At 39.4% G+C, this 24,578-nt stretch overlaps 1 protein-coding gene across 1 annotated transcript in view; it reads right to left on the bottom strand.

Moving 5' to 3' along the window:
- Positions 1-315: 315 nt before the first annotated feature.
- ELOVL6 (ELOVL fatty acid elongase 6) overlaps positions 316-24,578 on the bottom strand; it is a 109,311-nt gene continuing 85,048 nt past the window's right edge. The window contains exons 2-4 of the mRNA XM_089527071.1: positions 20,974-21,105; positions 7,098-7,249; positions 316-1,868 (exon numbers count right to left, since the gene is read on the bottom strand). Of these exons, the coding sequence (XP_089383197.1) occupies positions 1,444-1,868; positions 7,098-7,249; positions 20,974-21,105 (709 nt within the window). The 3' untranslated portion in view covers positions 316-1,443. The remainder of the gene's footprint in view (positions 1,869-7,097; positions 7,250-20,973; positions 21,106-24,578) is intronic.

Genomic DNA, 24,578 nt, shown 5'->3' with positions numbered 1-24,578 from the left:
TGAGAGCTATGGGATGGGGGAAACAGGCAGAAGAAAAAGGGAAGCCACCCCAAGCACAGAGTCCTTGTGCACTCGTATTTGTTCCAAAGGCCAGTCCCTACTGTAATATTTGCATTTATGAGATGGCTTTGGATTGATTGCTGTAGATTTCTACTCAGAATCTGTCCAGCTTGTCAGTAGAGACTGCATAAGCAGGACCTCCCTAACTCATGCAACTGACTTTGGACCAGTGTTGTTGAGAACACATTACAGCTCAAATTAACCCACAGCAATCATATTTAGTGATACCTTGCACACCCCCCCCCCCCAAAAAAAAAAACAACATGCTAGAACTGATCTTTGGAACAACAGTGCCCCTCAGGAGGGCCTTAGAGCACTTTGAGAACTGGTGTGCTCTGATATATTGTCTATAACTTAAACCCTTCATTCCTTTACCCTGCTCTCATTTATTATTAACCCCAAGCAAGACTTGTCGATTGCATATTAAACTGTTCTCTGTCTTGCTTTTGACAAGAAAATGCACTTGAACCAATTCTCTGATATGCATCTCAACAGTATCTAATCTCAGATCAGTATCTTGTATAAGATCTTTAGCTGACAAATCAGATCTTCTCACAGCAGAGTATACAGAACACGCAAACAAAATATCAACCATTTCCTCTCCATTTATTCTTTCAATGGAGTAATGGCTATCTAAAACAGACACTCCAGATTAACCTTTCAATTTCATGTTGGGGCTTTTTAGTGTACAGCTCTTTTGAGAAGAAAGGGTTTTGTTTTTGTTTTTTTACTTTGCAAAAAACACTGAGGAGCCACAGCTCAGCAAAAGATCAGGGAGGTTACATGCAGAAGATGTCAGTTTTCATCTCTGGGCTCTCCGGTTTTTAAAAATGAGATCTCAGGTTGCAGGGCATTTGCCTGAGATTTTGGAGAACTGCCACCAGTCAGAATAGAAAATAAGGGACCAGATCCTCTGACAGGTACAAGGCAGCTTCAAATGGCATACAAAACAAACTTTATGTTTCCTCCACTTAAAATTTGTTCAAGTTCTGTATCTCAAAAACAAAAGTTAGAAAGGATATATAAATAATTACTTATTTTTAATAAAAGTCATCTATGCTCAGGGAAACAATGTGTTTTAATCTTTTATTTTGCAAAAATCCTCATCTTCTTTTACTTTGCTTTCTTTCTTTTTTAAAAATGTGTGTTTTAAGAGCAGACAGATGCAAGAAGGAAGATATCTTACAGCAGCCTTTTGAGATCACGCAGTGAGCCCTCACCATGGCAGGATCATAAACTTACTGGTTTGAACAAACCTAGCTGTTCCTTGGCTGCTGGGTTTTAGTTGCACCACATAAAACGTTTCCTTGTGCCATTTTTTTCCTTTGTGTTTGTTGGTTTTGTGGATGACCTGAGCGGTGGCTTCTTTCTTCTATTCTAGCTTTACTCAGCCTTCCTTGCTTTTCTGGCTTTGCCAATGTATGCCTCAAAAAAGAAATGGCAGAAGAGCACAAAGTAGCTGAGGTACATGAGAGAACACCAGACAATGTTTGAAACATGAGAGTGGCACTGGCCTTGTTGCATCCAGGCGAAGACTAGGTAGTTGATGATGCAGCCCATGAACATCTGGGTGATCTGCGACAAAGTGATAAACATGGCAAACTTGCGTGACACTCTGAAGCCAGCAGCCCGCAAGGCATAGTATGTGTACATGACTGCATGGACACCATAGTTCATGGTCATAAACCAGCCACCACCAGCCACCATGTCCTTATAAGAGTACCAGGAATAAAGCAGTACAGTAATGTGGTGGTACCAATGGAGGAAGATAAGCTTCTGTTTCCTAAGAATAATAAATATTGTATCTCCTGGCAAGAAAACAAATGAGAAGAACATTAGAAGTGAAACAAATTTGTGCATTAAACAATAATATAACACATAGGATGGAAACCTGTTGGCCAATTCCAACTAGAGTAGACCCATTTGATGAATAGTTAAATGGTGAGTCCACAAATAGGTAAATCCAATTTATCCAATGGCTCTACTCTAGTTGGAGTTAACAGCAAGATTTAGGGCACAAGTGAACACTTCAGCTCATGATGTGTCACAATGTCAAAACCCATCCACAATTAGGATCTATTCTCTAACTACCTTTTGGTCTATTGTGGAATGAAGGCACTAGAGATATTGTAAGGAAAATACCTGTTAGTGTCAGGGGAAAATGGAAGCGATATTCTAATAACCTATTATATATCTAAGCACAGAGAATGGCTATTCATCTAGTGTTAGCACAAGTGAAATGGTAGCTAAATATAGATGAAGACCATGCATATTGATCCAATGCTCTCTGAGATCATTAAATTTAATCTTGCCTATATGTTCCAACACAGATGACCTTTACATTTACAACCTATGGCCGAGACCCTGCATTAGAGAGGAAGCTACAGTATTGTAGCTATGTACCATCTCTTGATCCAAAAACCCACCTTAAAAGCCATCTGGCCATCCATAGCAATGGAATTCTGCAGTGCTGACAATTGGGCACTGCAGGATGTCATGACCAGCCCCATCTTGCTAGTGAGCAACAGTATGTCAAAGCACTGTCACTGGTATTTGGGAGAAGACTGGTCATGACATTGTGTACTGGCCCTCTTGCCAGTCCTGCAGAACTCCATTGCTCAAGATGAATGACTGGCTCTCAAAGTAGATTTTGTTGGGTACTTAGATTTTGGCAAGGGTATCCCAATCATAAATGTGAATAGGAAACAGTTATGTATGTGGTTTAGGTCTAACTTACAGCAATATAACTGACTGACAGGATGCCTGCTATCATATTATTTTTTTATTATTCATTTTATTTATATCCCATCTTTCCCTCCTTCAGGGGACCTATAACCTATAGAGATACAAATACATGTACAAAAGGAATCAAACCGTTGACCCTTATGTGTGAACAACCTATTCCTTTGTGAAGAGGATGAGTAAAGAGGGCAATCCCTGTGCATCGTAGTTCTGAATGTTAGTCCCACTGATTTCAATGGAACATGGAACATTAGACTAATGGCAAAGGTGGTGCAGCCTTTTCACAGGCATGAAACACCTCACTTGGGAGATGCTCCTTTGAATTGGCTTGACTATGTGAAAACTGTGTCCATACCTAAGGACACCAAACTGTAGGGAAAGACTGACAATTAAGAAGACTGCCTTTAACACTGATTCTATTATTCTTTCTATGGTTCTATGTTGTAATGTTGTTGTTAACTGCCTTCAAGTTGACCTCTTGATTCTGTGAATGAAACATCCCCAAGACAAGCTACAGTATTCTCTGCTTAGGTCCTGTCCTCCATGTCAATCTATCTGGTATGTGATCTTCCTCTCTTGCCCCTGCCTTCTACTTTCCCAAGCATTATTGTCTTTCCTAGTGAGTTAAGCCTTCTCATGATCTGGTTGAAGTATGTCAGCCTTAATTTAGTCAACTTGACTTCTAGGGAGAATTCAGGCTTGATTTGTTTGTTGGAATATAAATCCCAATTTTAAAAGAAAGGATTTTTCAAAGAAGATTCATCCTATGGGTATACTGATGCAGTAAGGTCCAGTAATGGGCTAAAATACCCAAGACAATACAGTGGGTCCCTGTTATCCACTGACGTTTGGTTCCAGGATCCCCCATGGATAACAAAATCCATGGATGCTCAAGTTCCATTAAACATAATGGCATAGTAAAATGGAGTCCCTTATATAAAATGGAAAATCAAGGTTGGCTCGAATCCGTGGATAAAAAAATCTGTGGATAAGGAGGGCCAACTGTAAAAACATAAATTTTCAAATCACTCCCTGTGAGGCAAAGATCCAAGCATTTACATTTTCACTCAAGTTATTATCTGACAGTTTTTAATCACAGTTTTCAATTGACACTTAAAATACTGTGGATTTAATATAAAGATTTTTTGGAAAGAACATACTTCAAAACACAAAGCACAATCGGACTAGATAAGATACAAGCTGTCTCTTCATTATTCATACCCCAATTTCAATCACATGTTTATGTGCAAATCTGTTTGGTGCATTTCCAGCTAAGTGTTGAGTGCTTAGCTTTGTAGCCCAGATCAGCAATAAGGCTTCTTGCTTCTTCATTAGCAGCAGAAATGCTAAGTTACATTTCCATATACAATTGCAAAGAAGTACAGCTAAAGCAGTAGGTTATCACACATTTCAAGCAGCAGGAAGTCAGAGACTCTTGACATATAAAAGCTAGAGATATATTATTTCCTCCTGGCTTGGGCTACAAACCAGTAATTCATTGAAAAAACACATCCTTAAAATTCATCATTATTTTGAACTGGCAACCCTGCACAGTTTTCTCAGAAATGAGCTCTGGAAATTCTGTCAAATCATTATTTCTTATTTCCAGATAGAATCATCCTAATAATCTGAGGATAAACATAAATCTGTATGCAAATTACTAGAGAAAAGGATGGGTTTGTTACTGAGAAACTTTCTAAAAGTGCTAGAGAAGAAACTCTTTAGGCAAAACTTTATAAAATGCATGATGACAATTAAGGTCTGCTGAGTTGCATTCATCTTGTAGAATTCAATATTATATGTCTACCAAATGTTTTATTGGGGCAAAGTGAAGGAGACAGAAAACAGATTCCTGGAAAAATCTGTGTTACCATGGCCCCATACAGACAGGCCAAAATAAAGCTGCTTCGGGTCACTTTGAAGGTATGCTTTTTAAATTATGCATACGTCCTAAGAGTCTGGACAATGCGCCAAAGCTGTGGTCCAGTCCTTAGGACTGGAGCGTGGCTTTGGTGTGGCTTTTGGACACTTAGGACGCATGTGCCATTTAAACAGCATACCTCCAAAGTGACCCAAAGCAGCTTTATTTTGGCCTGTTTGTATGGAGTCCATGTTTATTTTCCATTTTTGAGGGATAAGATAAAAACAGCAAAAAATTCTCTTCTGCATATATGGAAATAAACAATAGCTACAGCAACTATTTAATTCATTAGTTTGCACAGGGCAAACAATAATTATTTCCAGGTGAGTAGATTGTTTGAACTATAGACTGGCTTGTCCTCTGCTGCAGGCTTATGAGTGGACAAGTAATTTTTTTTTAGAACTGAATTAAGTAAACATAAGTGTGACATTTCATTAAAACAATAAGTGTTACAGATGGCATGAAGCTTTGCTAGTGACTTCATGAGTTTCAATTAAGTTTATGTGAATTTACTTCATGAAAACAAGCACTGTATCAAAATTTTTAGCTACATCTCCCAACTGTGTTTGGCCTTTATACGTGAATGCAGATATCAGGAGGTAACATAGCACAGTGTGCATGTAATTATTGGTAACTCATATTCATTAGGAATGATCTGAACTGGTGAGAACTGTACCACACTTCTACACAAGTGGCCCTATGATTCCACTTAATTGCCATGGCAATATCTCATGAAATCCTGGAGTCTGTAGTTTGGTGAGGCACTAAACTCTGGGTTTGAGAATTCTAAAAACTTCTTCCTAAACAGCAAAACCCAATATTCCGTGGTAGTTAAAATACATTCTTAATTATGCTATAATTGTGTAGTGTGAAAGCAGAGGCATCACTAGGGGGTTGTGGGGACTGTGAAACGCATCGAGTGACATTCAGACACCCTGCAGCAGTGTGTGTGTGTGTGTGTGTGTGTGTGTATGTATGTGCTATGTAGAAATGTCCACCATAAATGGATAAATATGCTGTTCTGTTATAGCATTGATGCTGGCAGCACCCACCTCTTGTCTGCTGCTGTTACTCTCGCAGGTGAGCACATACCCCTCCCAGTTTCTCCACTGCCCTGGCCAAGGGAGCCAAGGCAGTGGAAAAGAAGGATTGGTGGTATGCCCCTTTTGGCTTCTCTGTTGCCCTGGCTGTCTCTGTGCAGTGCAAAAAAAGGGAAGCGCATATACCTCTACATTTCCCTGGATTTCTTCACCAAGGGAACCAAGGCAGTGGAGAAAAAGGAGTAACATGTGCCCCTTCTGCTCCCTCCCACTGCCTTGCTTGTCTGGTTGTCCATTTGTGTCCTGGCAGTGCTTTTTGGGTTTGGGCAAGTGGAAGCCAGCCAAGTGGCTGGCAGAGAAGTGAAACTGCAGTAGGGGAGGAAGGGAGGGCAGGGCTGACCTTTCTGGGTCTGACCGAAGAGCTGTGGGAGGCAAGCAGGAGGACAGCCCCTTTCGGGCACCCATACCAGTTGACACCAAGTCTACTTAGGCCCTTGGTGAAAAAGCCCCTTATCAGAGCTCCCATGAGGCTGCATACTGATAAAATTCTCATCAAAGATGTTCTAACGCATTTTACACATAGTTCCATGGACAGAATGGTATATCTTTATAAAAAGGGCAGGGGAAGTCATTGCACCTGATGCTCAGCAACCACAGTCCACAATGAAATGAAATTGCCAGATATTTTAGTGTTTGTTTTCAATGAGATTAAGTTCCTAACATGTATTTCTAGAAGTAAAAACCCATATACCATGGTAAAATGCTGGAGCTCCAGTTGAATTATGTGAAAGGATCCTGATACACATAATATTCTCAACAGTTAGTTTCTGGGGCTTTTCCCTACAGTCCCCAGTGCCATAAGATCTTACTGGGAAGGCTGTGTTTGTTATCTATGCAATTCTGATTGAACTACTCCAGAATAATAAATAACAATACAGCATCACCATGAGAGATAAAATAGTATAGCACTAAAGATTTTGCCTGTATTGACCATTCACTGGACTGGTGAATAGTTTTTTGTGTTATTAATGAACTGTCACTTTCTAACTTGGGGAAGTCTGAATACTTTAAATCAAAACAGCATGGGTTAAGGATAAATATTTCCAAAGGGTTTTGGTTGTCATCTTGCTTGCTAATATTTTACCATTTTGTTCAGGTGAGAAAAATCCTTTGGGATCACAAATATGAGAGGGATGGGGATGGTTAGTTGATTAATGTACTGGCTGGCTGCAAAATTTAAAACACATTTTTGATCGCTAAGCAGAAAGATTTTTCTGACTGTGCTCTTTTGCTTCAAATGTACACATGAAGTGAAAAAAAGAGAAGGCACTCACCTAGTTCTGGTGCTTTGCTTAGCACAAATGCATAAGCCCAGAATTTGCTGACAGGTCCATTGTAAAAACTCTGGTCGCAAACTGACTGCTTCAGTCCTTTGGTCATCAAAATGTACACCATATAAGCACCCGTTCGAACAGCACCAAATATACTTCATGAAGAGAAAACAAAGAACAATGAGTTATCATCAGAAAAGAGAAAGCTAAAATTTACAGAGGCCAAGTTAGCAAACTTGGTCAGAATTTTTGCCCCCTTTCTTGTTTATTTTAAAGCTTACATATAGAGGTGAAGGGGGGGGGGGACCCACAACACTCATTGTTACTCTACATATTCTGTGAACTATCTAGCTTGTTACCAATAGAAGGAAGGAAGGAAGGAAGGAAGGAAGGAAGGAAGGAAGGAAGGAAGGAAGGAAGGAAGGAACACAGGCCTCATGAGCTGAACTTATCTCCTCTTTTTCTCTGCTTGCTAATATGCAAATATCTGTATTTATATCTGTACAAATATCTCACTATCTGTTTGTTATGTTACACCTGGCCATCTTTTGAGGGCAAATGCTAAAGCCATAGACCCATAAACAATTTTATTGTCAAACTACTGTCTTAAAGAGATCCATAGTTATTAATGGATGCATTTGGATTGATCACTTTGAAAAAGATGTGATTTCTTGTGTCAATATTGTACATTTTAAGCACAGCACTGACTGTCTTGCTACCGGCAAGGGAAGATAACAACACTTAGAATCATAGAATAATAGAGTTGGAAGAGACCGCAAGGGCCATCCAATCCAACCCCCCTGCCATGCAGGAATCCAAATCAAATCATCTCCGACAGATGGCCATCTAGCCTCTGTTTAAAGACCTCCAAGGAAGGAGACTCCACTAAACTCCGAGGGAGTTTGTTCCACTGTCGGACAGCCCTTACTGTCAGGAAGTTCTTCCTAATGTTGAGGTGGAATCTCTTTTCTTGTAGCTTGCATCCATTGCTCCGGGTCCTAGTCTCTGGAGCAAGTGAAAACAAGTCAGCTCCCTCCTCAGTATGGCATCCCTTCAAGTATTTAAACAGGGCTATCATATCACCTCTTAACCTTCTCTTCTCCAGGCTAAACATCCCCAGCTCCTTAAGTCGTTCCTCATAGGACATGGTTTCTAGACCTTTCACCATTTTACTTGCCCTCCTTTGGACACGTTCCAGTTTTTCAACATCCTTTTTGAATTGTGGTGCCCAGAACTGGACACAATATTCCAGGTGGGGCCTGACCAAAGCAGAATAGAGTGGCACTATTACTTCCCTTGATCTAGATACGATACTCTTACTGATGCAGCCTAAAATTGCATTGGCCTTCTTAGCTGCTGCATCACACTGTTCACTCATGTTCAGCTTGTGGTCTACTTGGACTCCCAGATCCCTTTGACACGTAGTTTCATTCAGCCATTAGTCTCCCATCCTATATCTGTGCATTTTATTTTTCCACCCTAAGTGCAGTACCTTGCATTTCTCCCTGTTGAAGTTCATTTTGTTAGCTGTGGCCCAATTTTCTAGTTTATTCAGGTCATCTTGAATGTTGATCCTGTCCTCTGGAGTGTTAGCTACTCCTCCTAATTTGGTGTCATCTGCAAATTTGATAATAATGCTTCCAATTCTGTCATCCAAGTCGTTGATAAAGATGTTGAATAGCACTGGGCCCAGGACAGAGCCCTGTGGGACCCCACTGGTCACTTCTCTCCAGTTTTTTTTAAGTGGCCCATTAAAATCCAGTATTAGAGTTAACAGTGTGGTGTATGTGGGGAACTATGGACACTGTGATTAAGGGACAGTTAATATTTGGAGAAGAAGCTATCTGCCTACCAGGGCAGTCTGGAAAGAAGAAGCCTTCTCTCTGTGGTTAAGGTGACAGCCAGACTAACTGGCTACAAATGTGTAACTACCATGTAAAACAAGCACCAAGGGTTTCTTTCACAAAAAGCCATGTCAATCCTTGATGGAAGCCAGAGAAGACCTCTGAATTTGTATTACAAAAATGGAGAGAATGTTCACATTGGCCCTGGGAGACCTGGTTTGAAATCCTTGCTTATGCATAAAGCTCAGTAGTTAACCTTATACAGGTTTCTTGATAATTGTGGGGTGGGGTGGGAAATAAGGTAACATCATCAAGCTGTTTTGAACTCCTTACAAGAAAGATAAAATATAAATTAATAAATAAACAAGACAACTGGAAACAGAAAATGAAACTGTGATTTTTAAAGAAAATCAAAACACTTCATTTAAAATTGTAAGCTCCCACACAATTAGAATAATAGAATCATAGAGTTGGAAGAGAGCTCAAGGGCCATCGTCAAATCCCCTGCCATGCAGGAATACACAATCAAATGACTCTCAACAGATGGCCATCCAGCTTCTGTTTAAAAACCCAAGGAGACTCCACCACTCTTTGAGAGAGTATGTTTCCATTGTTGAACAGCTCTCACTGTCAGAAAGTTCCTCCTAATGCTGAGGTGGAATCTCTTTCTCTGTAACTTGCATCCATTGTTCTGTGTCCTAGTCTCTGGAGCAGCAGAAAACAAGCTTGACCATCTTCAACATAACATCTCTTCAAATATTAAACAGAGCTATCATATCACCTCTTAACCTTCTCTTCTCTGGACTAAACATACCCAGCTCCCTAAGTCACTCTTCATAGGACAAATGGTTTCCAGACTCTTCACCATTTTGGTTGCCCTCATTCAGCTTGTCAACTTCCTTTTTGAATTGTGGTGCCCAGAACTGGACACAGTATTCCTGTACTAAGTTCCACTTCACTCAACTGGGCTTAATTCCTAGCAAGAATTTACAGAAGTACATGACATGAGACTGATAATGAAGACTTAACCATTTTCTGTATGTCACATCCCCCAAAATAAGACAACACAATGTAAAATCAGAACATATTCCTATATGAAGGGATGTAAAATCCAGGAACCAATGATATGTAAAACAAAACAAATGAGAAGATGAGCATTAGAAGAAGCTGAAAAGACAAGAAGGATATTCCTCCTCATCATTTGTTTAAAGATCCCCTCTACTCCCTCCCTTCCTTTCCAGTCCAATTTACTTTCTCTACAATTTGCTTTCTTCCCAGCAGGGAAATATTTCCTTTACTACAGTAGAGAAATTCTCAAATACTTGTCTTTTCTTAACTCGGGCTGTTACAGTTTTTTGGGTGTTTGAGATTTCCTAATAGCGTTACAGCCTTTAGCTGAGGAAAATCCACTTCTAACAAGCTACTCACCTAGAAATAATTATTATTTGCCATCACAATCCTTACAGTCGACCAGGTATAACTATCAGGTTCATAGCAAATGTAGGCCCTACCAAGATAATATGCATGACTTAGAAGTTCTTAATGCCTTCCTCTTATTAAATGAAACTGAAAGATCTGCTTAGATTTCAGCTGCTAAGAGAAAGGGAAAATTATCTACTTGGAATATTCAAAGAGGACTGAATGTTTAGTTTTTAAGAAACTCAGGGCTCTACCAGTTAGTTTCAGTAAACATCAGGCTCTTTTGTTTCTGGATTTGACATCCTATGACAGGTTACCACTTCTGCATCCAGTTATGCCCTAGATATATACCAGGGTATCCTCCACTATTTTCTTCCTGCTTGAGATGTGGTTAACTTTGATGTGGAATAGCTTTCCTTCTCCCTCTTCATCACCTCCCATGAATCCCCCCCCCCAATGCTCCTCCACCAGTATCCACATTCCCTATCTTTCATATGTAATTTTAATAAATGTTTTGCTCCAGTCATAATGTTAAAGTGTCATGCTACCTGTAAAAGAAAAAGAAGCAAAAGCAGAAGGGGAAAGGGGGAAATAGCACAACATTCTGTCTGGTAACTGGAAATGTAGTGAGGTAAGGAAGGCCAGAGGAAAACCTACATGTCAAAGACCACACCTCCATTCAACATGTCAACATGCTCAGGAATATAAAAGGAATTGAGACAAAAGGATACAGGCATGGGAACCTAGCCCTGTTTGTGCTGGAATTTCTCAGGACAGAAAACAACAACAACAGCAACAACCAGCCCTTGCCCTGGATTTAGGCCTGGGTTTAAAAAGTCATGGCTAGTCATAGACATTCATGAGAAATAAACCAGGGGAGGAGGCACATTATATGCATTTATTTTATTTTTTTAAAAAAAATCTCAATAAGGACCCATTCAGCTTCTGCCTGAATCCTGAGACCTTTAGTGAGCCTGAATGAACATAGACTGTAAAAGTGAAGTGGCTATTTTCAGTGTTTCTGAACGTTTCTCTATCTGCTGCATTTAATCAGAGCTTTGAAAATTGTTTTTGGCCTAAAACTCCAAGGAAACCCTCCTGGCCAGGAGATTCTAGAAGCTGAAGGCCAAAAAGTAACTTTTCCAAGTTAATTTGTAAGATACAGGTTCAATATTTAACGTGGGTGTCTCCATCCAGGTAACCTACGGATGTGGCCATGTCACCGAGGGTAGCAACTGGTTCTTCAACAAGGCTCGGGTTCATCTAAGGTTATTGGCTTGAGAGGAGTTTTCTTATCTGCAATTTCCAAGCTCACTTATTTATGAATGAGAAGAGTCTTTGTATCAGACTGAAGTCACAACTGCCTTTGCTATGAAACAGGGATTATCCTACAGCAAGGTCAGCCAAGATATTTTTTTCTGCTTCAGTTGAAAAATAAGGGCTACCATTTCACCTAGAGAAGTTGACTAGTCTGGCATCACTGATTAATCTCACATCAACTTGGTGATGGGATACCATCCTCCACCACACCAGACAGTATTAAGGTAGCTTCAGGGCCCCAGCAGGCTGTCTTTACCAATAAAGAAAAAGGCCAGTGAACTATTGCCAAAGTCTCCGACACATTATACATCATATCTGCTACCTGAGGCAACCAACTCACTCTTTCTGAATATAGGACCAGTTCTGCATTCCAAGAAGCAAGACAAGACAACAGCAATTAGGGATCGATGACAAAGACTTGCCTGCACAGGCCAAATAAAACAGCTTTTCGCTATCCTCTCAGCAAGGAGACTGGATGATGCAGGGCCCAAATCCTGGTTCTGGTGCAAACAGACATCTGGTTCATTCAGCACCAGAACAGGATATAGCCCTATTAAAGTGTAAAGTCCATTCCAAGACCATTCTGGGCATCTGTTTAAAACACATCCTGCTCTATCATCTGGTGCTGCTGTGCATCACTCACTCTGAGGTCAGAATAAGGTTTCCACCTATGGGATTTTCACTGGGCCCCTTGTTCTGACCTCTGAGCAAAGCAACACTTTGCAGTTGTAGTCATACCATGCAGCACTACGAGATGCACATATGAACAGCTGCCCAGTTTCAGAACAGAGGGCCGAGGTAAAAGTAGGTCAGAGCAGCTCTGGGGCCAGGATACTTCGGGTTGCCTCAGAGTATCCTGTCCAGTGCAGACAGGACCAAAGACAGAGATATGAACCATGAGACAAAATTGATTAGGATATCCTCCCAAGCATTTTGCATTCATAGCGACAAAATCTGAACCAGACAATGTTCTATTAATACCCTTTGAAGTTCCCAGCTTTAACTGTGAACTAATTTTCCAGGATAAATGAGCCCATGAAGATTTGCTGAAGATCTTAATACATGCAGACAAGTGTCATGGACACCCAACACAAAGCTCCAGCTTAGGTTCAAAGGAAAAAGTGGAGAACAGGAGATTATCATTTCAAAATAGGAAAAGGTTTTTTCTTAGTCCAGATGCCAGCCTACTTTCACATACAGCATTCACATATTTTTCTCCACCCAAGTTGCTTGATATCATACCTACACACAATGGGATGGTGTGTAAAGGGACTCTTATCATTAGCCACTTTATCCGTGATCCAAACGATTGGGATGGAGGACTTTTTACCCAAATTCTCTCGTGGGAAGAGACATTTGTTGGCCTGGGATTCATCTTTAGCAGGGGCAATATTAAAATGGCCTCTTTATTCATAAATACATTTTTTGTTTGCTGGTTTTTGCTGTCACTGCCTGTCCACCAACTACAGTGCCCTGGACCTTATAGTGTCCTGAGGCATTGTGTGTGTGGGATGGGGATTTAAATGGTCACTTGAAACTCTCAGTGAGTACTGAGAGAAACCTCTGTCAAATGGCTATCTTTGAGGAGACAGGAAACATAAATATCTCAGAACACCTTCCAAGGAATTTCAGCTTCACTCTAGAGCTGATATACAGATCTACACTTAATGTAAATCCAAGGCAATCACTTGTTGAATGACCACCTGTTGCACCTGTTTCTTGAGGCACTTATTTCAGTTTGTACTGTCTCTTAGTGCCAGACATCTACTTTTTAGTACTAATTCCAGCTAGAAGCAATGCTCTAAAATGTCCAAGGAATATTTAGGGGGAGACCCATTATCAGTAATCTGTTCTTAAGGTTACCATGTGATGGATAATCATGTCCAAGAGCTCTCTGTCAAGTCTTAGATGGTAAAAAGTGTTGTATGCTCCAGAGGCGAGTCATCCCGGGGGGGGGGGGGGGTCAATGAACTGCATGCATACAACATTTATGTAAACACTCAAATACACCCTAACCTCTCTTTTTATTTACAGTATGTGAAAAAAGATTATATAGTTATACTGTTGTCTTCTACATTTGGTTTAATACCAAATTGTAGCACAATGCTTTGGCAATATCAGATTGTTGAATATATTCTTTCCTTCACAAAAAAAGAATATTGAGAAAGTGACAATTCTTCACTGGGAAGAAAACCAGTGAAGTGAATTTTATTTGTTTAAAGCAAAATTGACATAAAACAAATTTAAAGAAGAAAAATGCAATACAGACTTTCTTTTACAGCTGCCTGAGAATGCCAAATATCCAAATCCAGTGTAGCATAAAGTAGTTTGGGTGCTAATTAATTAATCTATTCCTTTTAAGGTGTTCATTCTTCCATGCATCTATTGTTTTTAGGAAAGATGAAACGCTAATGTGAACTGATTATTTTGTATAGTGCAGTTGAGAGTCATTGTCATTCTTCATGAAAAAATAGTTCAGTTGTGAAACAGGGAGAAATTTAGGGACTACATTTCTCATTCACCATTTTGGGTTTGGATTTCATGGAAGTCCAGATGGTATCCTCTGCCTGTGTAAATTAAAGAGTTTCTAAATTATTAGACCTACTGAACAATATTTACCTAGGGCACATATAGTTTAACAATGAAAGAAAGGAAGTTTAATTATTTAAATACTATATACCACCTATATAGTAACATATTATTTGGCTTTCAGGTATATATAGCTAGTTTTCTTGGTCAGAGGTGGTCTTATGTAACCCTAAACAATCTATAACAACTATTATCCTGTCACAAATTCCCCCTTTGGGTCAAGGGACTTGAGAAGGTACTGCCAATTGAACTCCAGAAAATTCTAAAATGAAATTAAATCTTAACCATTTCAATCCAGCTCTAATGTGTGGTTTGGCACTAAGATCACTTTGGTTGACCTGATGGGTGACCTCTGTTGTGAGAAAGATAGGGTACATGAACATCTGTTGGTTTTTCTTCACCTCCAGGAGGTTTTTCTACTACTGTCCATTGCATTTTCCTGGACAGTCTTTGCAGGCTGGGGGCCACCTCTGCAGTTTATGAGTAGTATTCATTTCGACCCCATGGCATCTGGTCTGTAGAATTGTGCAGTGTTCCATTTTACCTCCCCCCCCCCCATGATCTTTAACATCTATCATATAATTTGTTGTTGTTGTTGTGTGCCTTCAAGTGGCAACCGTAAGCTGACCCTTGCAATGTCTTCAGAGGAGGATTTCCATTGCCTACCCCTGAGATTGAGAGAGTGTGACTTGCTCAAGGAGATTCGATATGAAAACTAAGAATGTAAGTTTTCATTTATTAAAGTACTGGTTTTTGTACAAATGGAATCTTCACAGGAAGTACTGAAATCATCAGGAAATGTACAAAGGCTTATAATATTGCCTGACAGGGGAGATTATGAAATTCATATAAGGATGAAATAAGTGAAGATTTGCATTCCTAGTTTTGAGAACAGTTTCCTGTTATGAGCTCAAGTTTCCTTCTTGGTCCATTGCAAGAAGAAAGGAACACATATTGAGACTGATTAGTTACATAGGATTAATGTCTGTTAACCTGAAATGCATCTGATACTTATTTTACTTATACTTATCTAATATAATATATACTTATCTAATACAATATATTTATTGTATTCATTACACTTATTTCTTAGGATTGTGGAAAGAAGCTTATTTGTTTTTCAGGGACAAACTGTCTACATGTTTTTATTTTGAACTGCTCCTTTTGAAGCAGCAGCAATGCAATTACAAAATAATACTGGAAACCCAGGATAGGCATTTAAAAATATGCATGTTAACAATACAGGATTCATCATAGTTTACATTCTTCTAAGGGATTCAAGTGGAATTAAGTGTGATCAGGCTGTTATTTTTAACTAACTTGTACCCCAGCAAACCACTTAACAACTTTAAGAATCGGATTAAAATAAATAGAATGAAGACATGTATTTACATTTGCTTCCTTTCTCGTTCCAGAGACTCAGCATAAAAACATTGCTTTAAAATGCACACACAAACACACAAATCCAAGAATATCCCTCAACTATTGGCCTATCCTTATGATTGCCTGAGAGGATAGCCATACAACTTATCTTTATTCAGTTTTGGATACCAAAAAACTGATGGTGAATTTAGTATCTATTTAGTATCAAATCAAACATAAATTAAAACAAGACCTATTAAACTGCTGGAGAGGTCACTCACAGTGGAGACCTCCATGTGTGCTCCAGTGCACCTACAAAAAAAAATCATTGATCAGGACATTTGTCCCTGTCATCTCAAATTACAAAACCCAGGATTCCAGAAGATGCAGGTAAGGTAGTTAAAGTGGAATCATAATGTTATAACTGTGCAGTGTGAAGGTGCCCCAGGCATTCCATTGCAAATATGTTCAAAGGATTGGTAGGCACTGAATCACTAACAACAATCCCTATCCAAAGAAGACATTAATCTCCTGCCTGTGGCAAGTGTAACCAAGATCTAATTTGCACTAATTTCTAATTTCTGCACTGCAGAAATAATGCAGTTTGACACTGCTTTAACTGCCATGGCTCAATGCAATGGAATCCTGGGAGCTGTAGTTTCATGAGATATTTAGCCTTCTCTGTCAGTCTGGTGCCACAACAAACTACAAATCCCAGGATTCCATAGCATTGAGTCATAGCCATAAACTGCAGTACAGATTAGATTTATATTGCCTGCCTATGGCCTGATCCGCAAGATGGGGATACTTCTGCTCTCACTCACTAGTTTATGACCAACCAAGGCCTGCGTGTTGTAGGTGCCGATGACTGCGACTTCTCATGTTTATTTCACTGCTTTACTGCTTCACTCAAAACAGTAGTTTACAAAATTGAATCTCCAGCTGTTTTGGACTGCAACTCCTGTCATGCCAACCAGCATGACTAATGGTCGGGAACAATGGAGACAGCCAGTGTGGTATAGGGGTTTGAGCATTGTACCATGATGAGGAAGATCAGGATTCAAATCCCCACTCGGTCATGGAAACCTACTGGGTGACCTTAGGCAAGTCATACTCTCTTGGCCTCAGTGGGAGGCACACCCTCAAAACAATTCTTGACAAGAAAACCCACTGGTAGATTCAGCTTGGAGTTGCCATATGTTAGAAATGACTTGAAGGCACACAACAAGAATAACAACAGTCCAACAATGGGCTATGTAGGACTGAGAACCATTATCTTAAGAAGATTCTGAACAACAGAACTCCAAAATTAAAATGCAGCACCATATCTTTTCTTCTGCATTTCCCATCTACCAAATAACTCCTAGAAATTAATCAATACTGAGTTTCACTTTGTCTTGTTATATAAGACAGAGCATGCTTACTTTGCATCATTCCTATCTTTTGAAATTGCTTATCCGGTCTGTTACACTTGGGTGAGTAAATTCAGCACTTACAAATAAATATATCAAAGCTTCTACTTATGTCAAGATCTGCATAAGGCCACAGTGAGACTTGAGAATAAGAAACAATTGATTTAATTAACAGATGTCTTACTTCCACCATTATCTGCCCAGAAGACTGGACAGCATCCAGATTTTGTACATAAAGAGAATGTTCAATTTTTTGTTTAAATTCTATATTTGGCAAGAAATCTCCCAGGACCTAAGGGAGCACTCAGGAATCTCTAATGTGGCCCAAGAGGAATTAATAAGCATGGCATAACATTTAAATAGTCCTTAATGAATTCTTTGGGGACATAGTCCTGTGATAAAATGGGAGGGGGTAGTATTGCCAGACTAACTGAAGTAATCTGGAGATTTGAAGAGTAATCCAAACAGACATAATGCTTGTTTCTTAAGGATACTTACAAGATCAAAGGTATCCAGTTGTTATAGCAACTGGAAGACTTAGCAGTGAAAGGTATATATCTATTCAGATACAAAAAATTATCCTAGACAAATCATGTGAAAGGAAAGCAGTAGGGCAAATCAATTAACCCAGTAAGCCTAACTTTAAAAAAAAATCTTCAGAAAATAGTTTAAGAAGATTACAAATGACAAAAAAATTACTAGAAATAAGCTTAAGAGTTGTAAGAAAACTAAATGATGGGAGTTGGGGTAGATATTCTCTGGTCCTCAGTGTGCTGGAATCCATCCTGCCAAATGTTCCAGGTCCTCAAGACTTCCAGGAACAATCTGCCCCTGTTATCCCTGCTCTCATTGGGACCTGATGATGTTGGGGTTTAGGCACCCTCCCTGCCATTTGACTTTGGACCTTATCGCACTCACAATTTTCAACATTTTGGGGAAGGAAGAAGGATGCTCGTGTGCGCATGCGTCTTGCAAAAAACGGAGTTTATTGCACACGAAGGCGTCCTCCAAGAGGCCCCGTTCCGCCCCCCGGCGCGCACCCATTCGCGTCCAGTCCTGACGGGTGTGATTTTTGCCTGACGGATTACTTTCCATTGGCAAAAAATGGCGCCCATCAGGCCTGGACGCGAACGGGTGCACACCAGGGGGCGGAACAGGGCCTCTTGGAGGACGCCTTCGTGTGTGATAAACTCCGTTTTTTGCAGGACGCGCGCGCACACGAGCATCCTCCTTCCATCCCCAAAATGTTGAAAATTGTGAGTGCGATAAGATCCTTACTCACACCAGGACCATAAGGTGCCACAATTGCATTAGTGTAGGAAAAGCAAACATGCCAGGTTGGGGACAGTCATTATTGCACCTCTCTTCCAAATCACTATGGTGCTGCTTCTGTCTTCTACATGACAGCCTCCACAGCCCTGCCTCCCTGTCTTATGCCCTTCCCAGGATGCCTTTTGGTCTGTATTTATTTTATGTATTCTTATTTTCAGTGCAATTGCATGATTATGTAATCCAATCAGTAAAAAAGAAAGGGGGGTGGAGGAGAAAGAAATTTTTTTAAAAGAAAAGAATATCATAATTCTGCAGTGTAAATGTGCCCCAGATGATAGACAGCAAGGTGGAGTGGGGAGATGAGCATAATCATGCCACACACATCATGTGATTGCCCATATCTCAGAACTGCTTCAAAAGGAAATTATCCCACTACAACAGTAGAAAAGCAGTGCAATTGGGAGGCATTGGCAGGCTTTGCCCCATCAATGAGAAGGAGCGCTCCATCAACAGATGAACCACAGATTAGCTATTGGACAGACACAGCATCGTATGATATAAAACATGACCACAGATGCTACTATCTTGCTCTAATTCCACTTTTTAAGCCATGTGTGATAAAGTCTATCATCTGGGGCCCATTTACACTGCAGAATTATGATGCTATCATTACACTTTTTTTTGCACTCTTGAGTTTGTCCGAACCTCATGCATTCTTTCTTTATTTTAAATATTCATATACTGAATATATGAATAACTGTATTCACAACGTGAGTTCACAATGTAATTATAATGCACTACATAATCCCAGCTAAAGTAGATCCCAATCCACTCTACTTGCTTATGTCTAGTCAGATTTAGGCCAATGGAGGTATTATAAATTGCAAAAGAAGTATCAAAACTTCAAAGAAAATCACTCTACAATTAACAGTAAAAAAGAATAAAATGAGCATGAGCAACATTTTAGTGTGAGGGAAAATCTGACCAACACATTACAGCTGATCTGTAAGCAGACTTCAAATCTAACAAGTATCCCCAGTGAGAGAGAAAAATATAAAATAAAGTTCTGAATTCTGAGCCAGCTTGGGATTTATGAGAGGGGTTTATGTGGTTAATTAATTATCCTATCTTTCTACCTGCACAGGATCCAAAGCCAATCCTGCTATTAGGCAGAGGTGAGGCAGCTGCCCCAGGCAGTAAAATTTGGGCCTCAGGAAAAGATAGCAAACTTGTAAGTTACCAGTTCACTGCTGCTGTGTTTTTACTTCTAGAGAGATAGATGTTTATGGGAGATTTTGTGCTCGGATGCCAAAATAATTTGGTTGGCTTTTAAGCTCAGAAATAGCTTGTTGAAAGTAATGATGTTACTGGTTATTTTTTCAAGCAAGAACTGGCAGCACTGTTACTTTTAAAGACAACAAAGCAAATATTAGATACTTTTTCTTTAATGGGTGATGTTTATTATTTAGGACTTTTGAATACTTTTTTTTGGTAAAAATAAGTTGCAACGTGTTATCAGTGTCTTACGTTGCACACTACTCATAAATGTTAATAACTAATAAGAAACAGTGGTTTCTAAAGCAATTACTGGATTCCAAGCCCTGGTTGACCTTGAAAAATAATACACAGTTGGCCCTCCTTATACACAGATTTTTTAATACACAGATTCAAGCATCCACAGCTTGAAAATATTCCAAAAAAGTATAAATTTCAAGTATCAAACCTTGATTTTTCCATTTTATATAAGAGACACCATTTTGCTATGTCATTGTATTTAATGGGACTTGAGCATACATGGATTTTGTTATTCATGGGGATTCCTGGAACCAAACCCCAGCGGATAACAAGGGCCCACTATATACTATGACTGCTGCTCCATCTCAGGGGGAAAAATGTCCTGGATCCACTCTGCCTTTGGCCGTATTCTCTGATGGCCACATCTACACTCTGTAGCCTTCTGTAACAGATGGCAGCAGTGCACTCTGTTCAACACAGGATGCCCTGCAACTGCCATTTCAATTTCTCATAATGCTTATGAGGTGAGACTGCTGTGGACTGTGGGGAAATTGTAGCTTTTGGTCCACTTTTAGTGGGAGCTCCTGGGCAGAAAGAGCAATATACCCTAATGAGCTCCAGTTAAGAGTCCAAGATTGCTATAGTATGATGTATCTAATGAAAGTGTTCTTTTAAAATTACTCATTATGTCTTAGTACAATAGTCATCAGGTTTGATGTAAAAATAAACCAGCATTTTAGACTTTGAGGGAGAGGTGTCCAACCATCTGGAATGTTTATCAGGTGCTTTTCCCTATGTGGGACATACAGGTGCACATTTCCTCCTCATTTGAACTGAGCATGTTCCCAGTGGAATCTTTCCACTGTGGGTAACAACAGAATAGTGAAATCTTCAATGTTGGGAAATTTGTGCAGTACAATGCAATTTTCTCCTTTATATTTTACTTGCCCTCAAGATAGTTGCTTTCCTTGCTGTTATGATTCTAGTGATATGATGGGAAAAGCAATTGGAATATAAATTGGATAAGAAACTTCAAATTCCTAAAGGGTAACATAAACGAAAGGGCATTCTTACTGAAGCCTGCTAATCATGTTTTTTTTAAAAATAAAAATGATTATATTAAAAACAACAACAACAACAGCTTACCTGAAGACTGCAAGGCTCAGAGACCAGAGCACTAGTGGTTTCCTTAATTCAAATTTTGCTCGTTTGTTCATTAGATGCCGACCACCAAATATAAAGGCAGCATATAGAGCAGAAAACAGAAAAGATTTTTTCCTGCAAAAGAAAAAGAAAACAGTTAAATAATATCCAGGCATTCTTTGTGCTGAATAACCCATGCCCCCCCACATACACACTTTATGTGCATATGCAGATTAAGTACACAAACATACTACTATATTTTCAAGGCTTTTGCTCCGAAATAGTTTGGAAGAACACTGCCTTAGGGTTGATGTATACCATATGATTTTTTATCTTTGAAAGCTGTCCAGTATATATCTCCGGTTCATGTCAAAATCAATGGCCATTTCAGATGTCATGATCTCCATTTGATAAAGCCCAACAATAATCTTGGCATGCAAACTGGAATAAAACTCTGGTCTGCAATCCTTGTGTATAGTGAAATCGTTAATAAAAGACTCACTGTTTGGACTTAATAGAAAACTTGAATAGCCTAAGAATTAAGACACACACAAAAAGAGAGGAGCATGATCATTCTCAGGCATATAGCATCCTGTTGGTGGTATACAGTATTTGCAGTTTGGGGACGTGTATTTAGAATTCTCAGCTAGAAATCTCCTTTAGTGGCTCACAAAACTACAAACCCCAAGTTTCCATAGCTTGAAGCCATTAGCAATTAAAGTGGACTCATACTATTAAAATTCTTCAGTGTGAAAGGCATCTGGTCATTTTAATTAAAAAAGGTAACATTTTCAGACTCTGGTCATTATAGTGACTGTCCTTAAAAATAATTTACATCAAACGAGGGCCAATATTTCTGCTTGAGAGTGTAAATATATTATGAGTAGAAATATTTTAATTACAGGAGACATTTTTTAAAAGGCATTTGGATCCAAACCACACAGGCTGTACAAATGATTCTTGGGAGTCACATGTAAGAAAGAGACCATATGTTGTTTAAATCTGCTCTGTGAATTATATTTCACCAGAGACTTGTAGTCATCATACCAAACTCAATCTAAACCTAGTGATATCTATTCAGCAAAGCACTGGAAGCATATGCATTCAGTGTACCTATTGTTTGGGGTGGGGCAGGCTAGCAAAGGGATGGCAATGGAATTTTGTATGTCTTTTTGGATCTCCTTTCCTATGCACCATGACATTCCTCTTCCATGAATCTATGTTTTTACATTATATGTAAATATGTTACATTACCATCTACTGCAAAGCATATCTTACTTGCTTCTTCTAGGAGCATGTTACAGTGGGCAATTGATGTCTGCAGAGGTTTTGTTCCAGGACCCCCTGTGGATACCAAAATCCATGGATGTTGAAGCCCCATTAAATATAGTGGCCTAATCCAAAATCCATGGATACTGAGGGATGATGGTATTAATATGGATGTTCAAGAAACATTAAGACTGTAATCCTATTGGTGACAAACACGGGTAGAACATTCTGATTATACAAAAGTGAACAACTTTTTGGACCAGTTGGCAATGGCAGCAGGGGGATGGAAAAGAGAGCCATCTCCATCACCAGAGAAAGCTGCCCTGCTGACTCTTGAGCTCAGCAACCATTTGGACAGTTTTCTCTCTTGACAAAGACATTTTCCTATGCAATTCCCATCCTCCCTTCCATCACGATTGTGCCTGCAGCCATTTTACTCCTGGTTGCTTACACTGCTACTACTACAACCTGCATTTATGTTAAGAGGACTGCAACCCAAGTGTTCTGATAAAATGACATCAACAACAGTGTAATATAGCCATGTATATGGAGTAATCAGTTATAAATAGCTGATATCATAAAAATAAAGCCAAACATAGTGATACAAGCGCACTTTACCTTGATCCACTTGGAAACTGGTCTAGTTAACACTGCAGAAGTAATGCAGTTTGACACTACTTTAACTACCATGTCTCCATCCTATGGAATTCTGGGATCTGTAGTTTGTTGTAAATTGGATAAATCTGGATAAATGTTGTAAAATGGGTAAATTCTTTTGGCACCAGAGCTCTTAGACAGAGAAGGCTAAATACCTCACAAAACCAAAAATCCCAGAATTCCATAGCACTGAGCCATGGTACATAAAGCAGTATCAAGCTGCATTGTTTCTGCAGTGTAGATTAGACCACTAACTGTATTAGAAAAGAGCCCACATCCTCTTAAACCCTGTTATACACCAATATCTTTCTGGCAAATTATTCAACCAGCAATAATTAGGATGTTGTCCGAACCTACATGGGATATTCCTCTTCGTTCCAGATACTGCTAAAAATATTATACAGTAATTTGGTCTAGCAGATAGACTAAAAGAGCAAAACATCATAGATTTTTTAGCGACAAACAACAGCAAAAAAGAAAAAGAAAAAAATCATTTATCTGGAAGGATCTGTAGTAACCTAAAGAGAAAGCCATTGTGATTCAGACACAAGAATAAAAATACATTTCTAGGTCACTCTGCCCTCAAACTAGATCTTAACTAGAATCACACAGTAATGCAGCTTGCAGAGTTGCAGTGCAGGAATTCCAATTACATGTTTCCAAAACAGCATGTATAATGCAGATTCAGGACAAAATCCACCCTGAGCATTGGAGTTACAGAAAAATAGGTTTGCAGCCTGAACAACATAATCTAGTTAGTCAAAATGTTAAATTAGATCCAGTGTTGGCTAGTATGTCTCTTGATGAGCTCTGAAGCTATATTTTTAATCTCCTTGCTTCTTCATGCCACATCAGGTGCAGCACACACAAAGGACCCATTGTAAGCATGTGCAGTCCTATAGCTTATCTATTTTTTTTAAACCCTCTTTGATTCACACTGTATGGATAGAGTTATTCTAAAAGACTGGGCATGACTTCTAGTCACAGCTGAACACAGTAACAGAAATTAGGCCATACCACGGTTACGAAGTTCTTAAATCTACATTGTTTTTAATGTGGATAAATTGTAATTGTACAGGTTATATAAAGAAGAGGAATGCAACAAATTTATTCAAAAGGGCAGAGGCTTCCACTGTATTATCACAGAACCAAAATATAGCCAAATGAAATTCTAAAAAGTTAAGATTATTAAAGACATACACCAAGCAACAATAGCTAACCTTCTAGACTATGGGTGGGAATCAAACAGGCCTTCAAATACAGCTGGAATGCAACTCCCAGCATTGTTCACCAGTAGTTAAGCTGGCCAGGATTGTGGGAGTTAGGTTATAGCATCTAGAGAACCTCACAGTTTCTATTCCTATTCAAGGCACAGGGAAATATACAAATTCTCAGTTCTTTGCAGTAGTATAGAGTGCCTAAAAGCAGGAATGGGCAACAGTGGCAGGGCAGGGGGCTGCATTAGCTTCCCAGGAAACCTTGGAAGGCCACATCCCAGCTGCACTCACTTCTGCAAAAAACAAAACAAACAAAAAAACCCAACCAAATATTTTAAGTATGATTGATTGATTGGCCTTCCCTCTAGGAGAGAAGGAAGGCCTGTTCATCATGTCTTTGAGCCTTTCAGGGCCATTTTAGGCTCAGAGAGGCCTTTCTTTTTAACAAGTGGAAGTCACTTCCGC

This window comes from Sceloporus occidentalis, unplaced genomic scaffold (genome assembly GCF_023333645.1).
Source record: "Sceloporus occidentalis isolate IW3139 unplaced genomic scaffold, rSceOcc1.0.p SCAF_5, whole genome shotgun sequence".
Lineage (NCBI taxonomy): Eukaryota > Metazoa > Chordata > Lepidosauria > Squamata > Phrynosomatidae > Sceloporus > Sceloporus occidentalis.
This window is presented reverse-complemented; position numbering and strand designations above follow the sequence as displayed.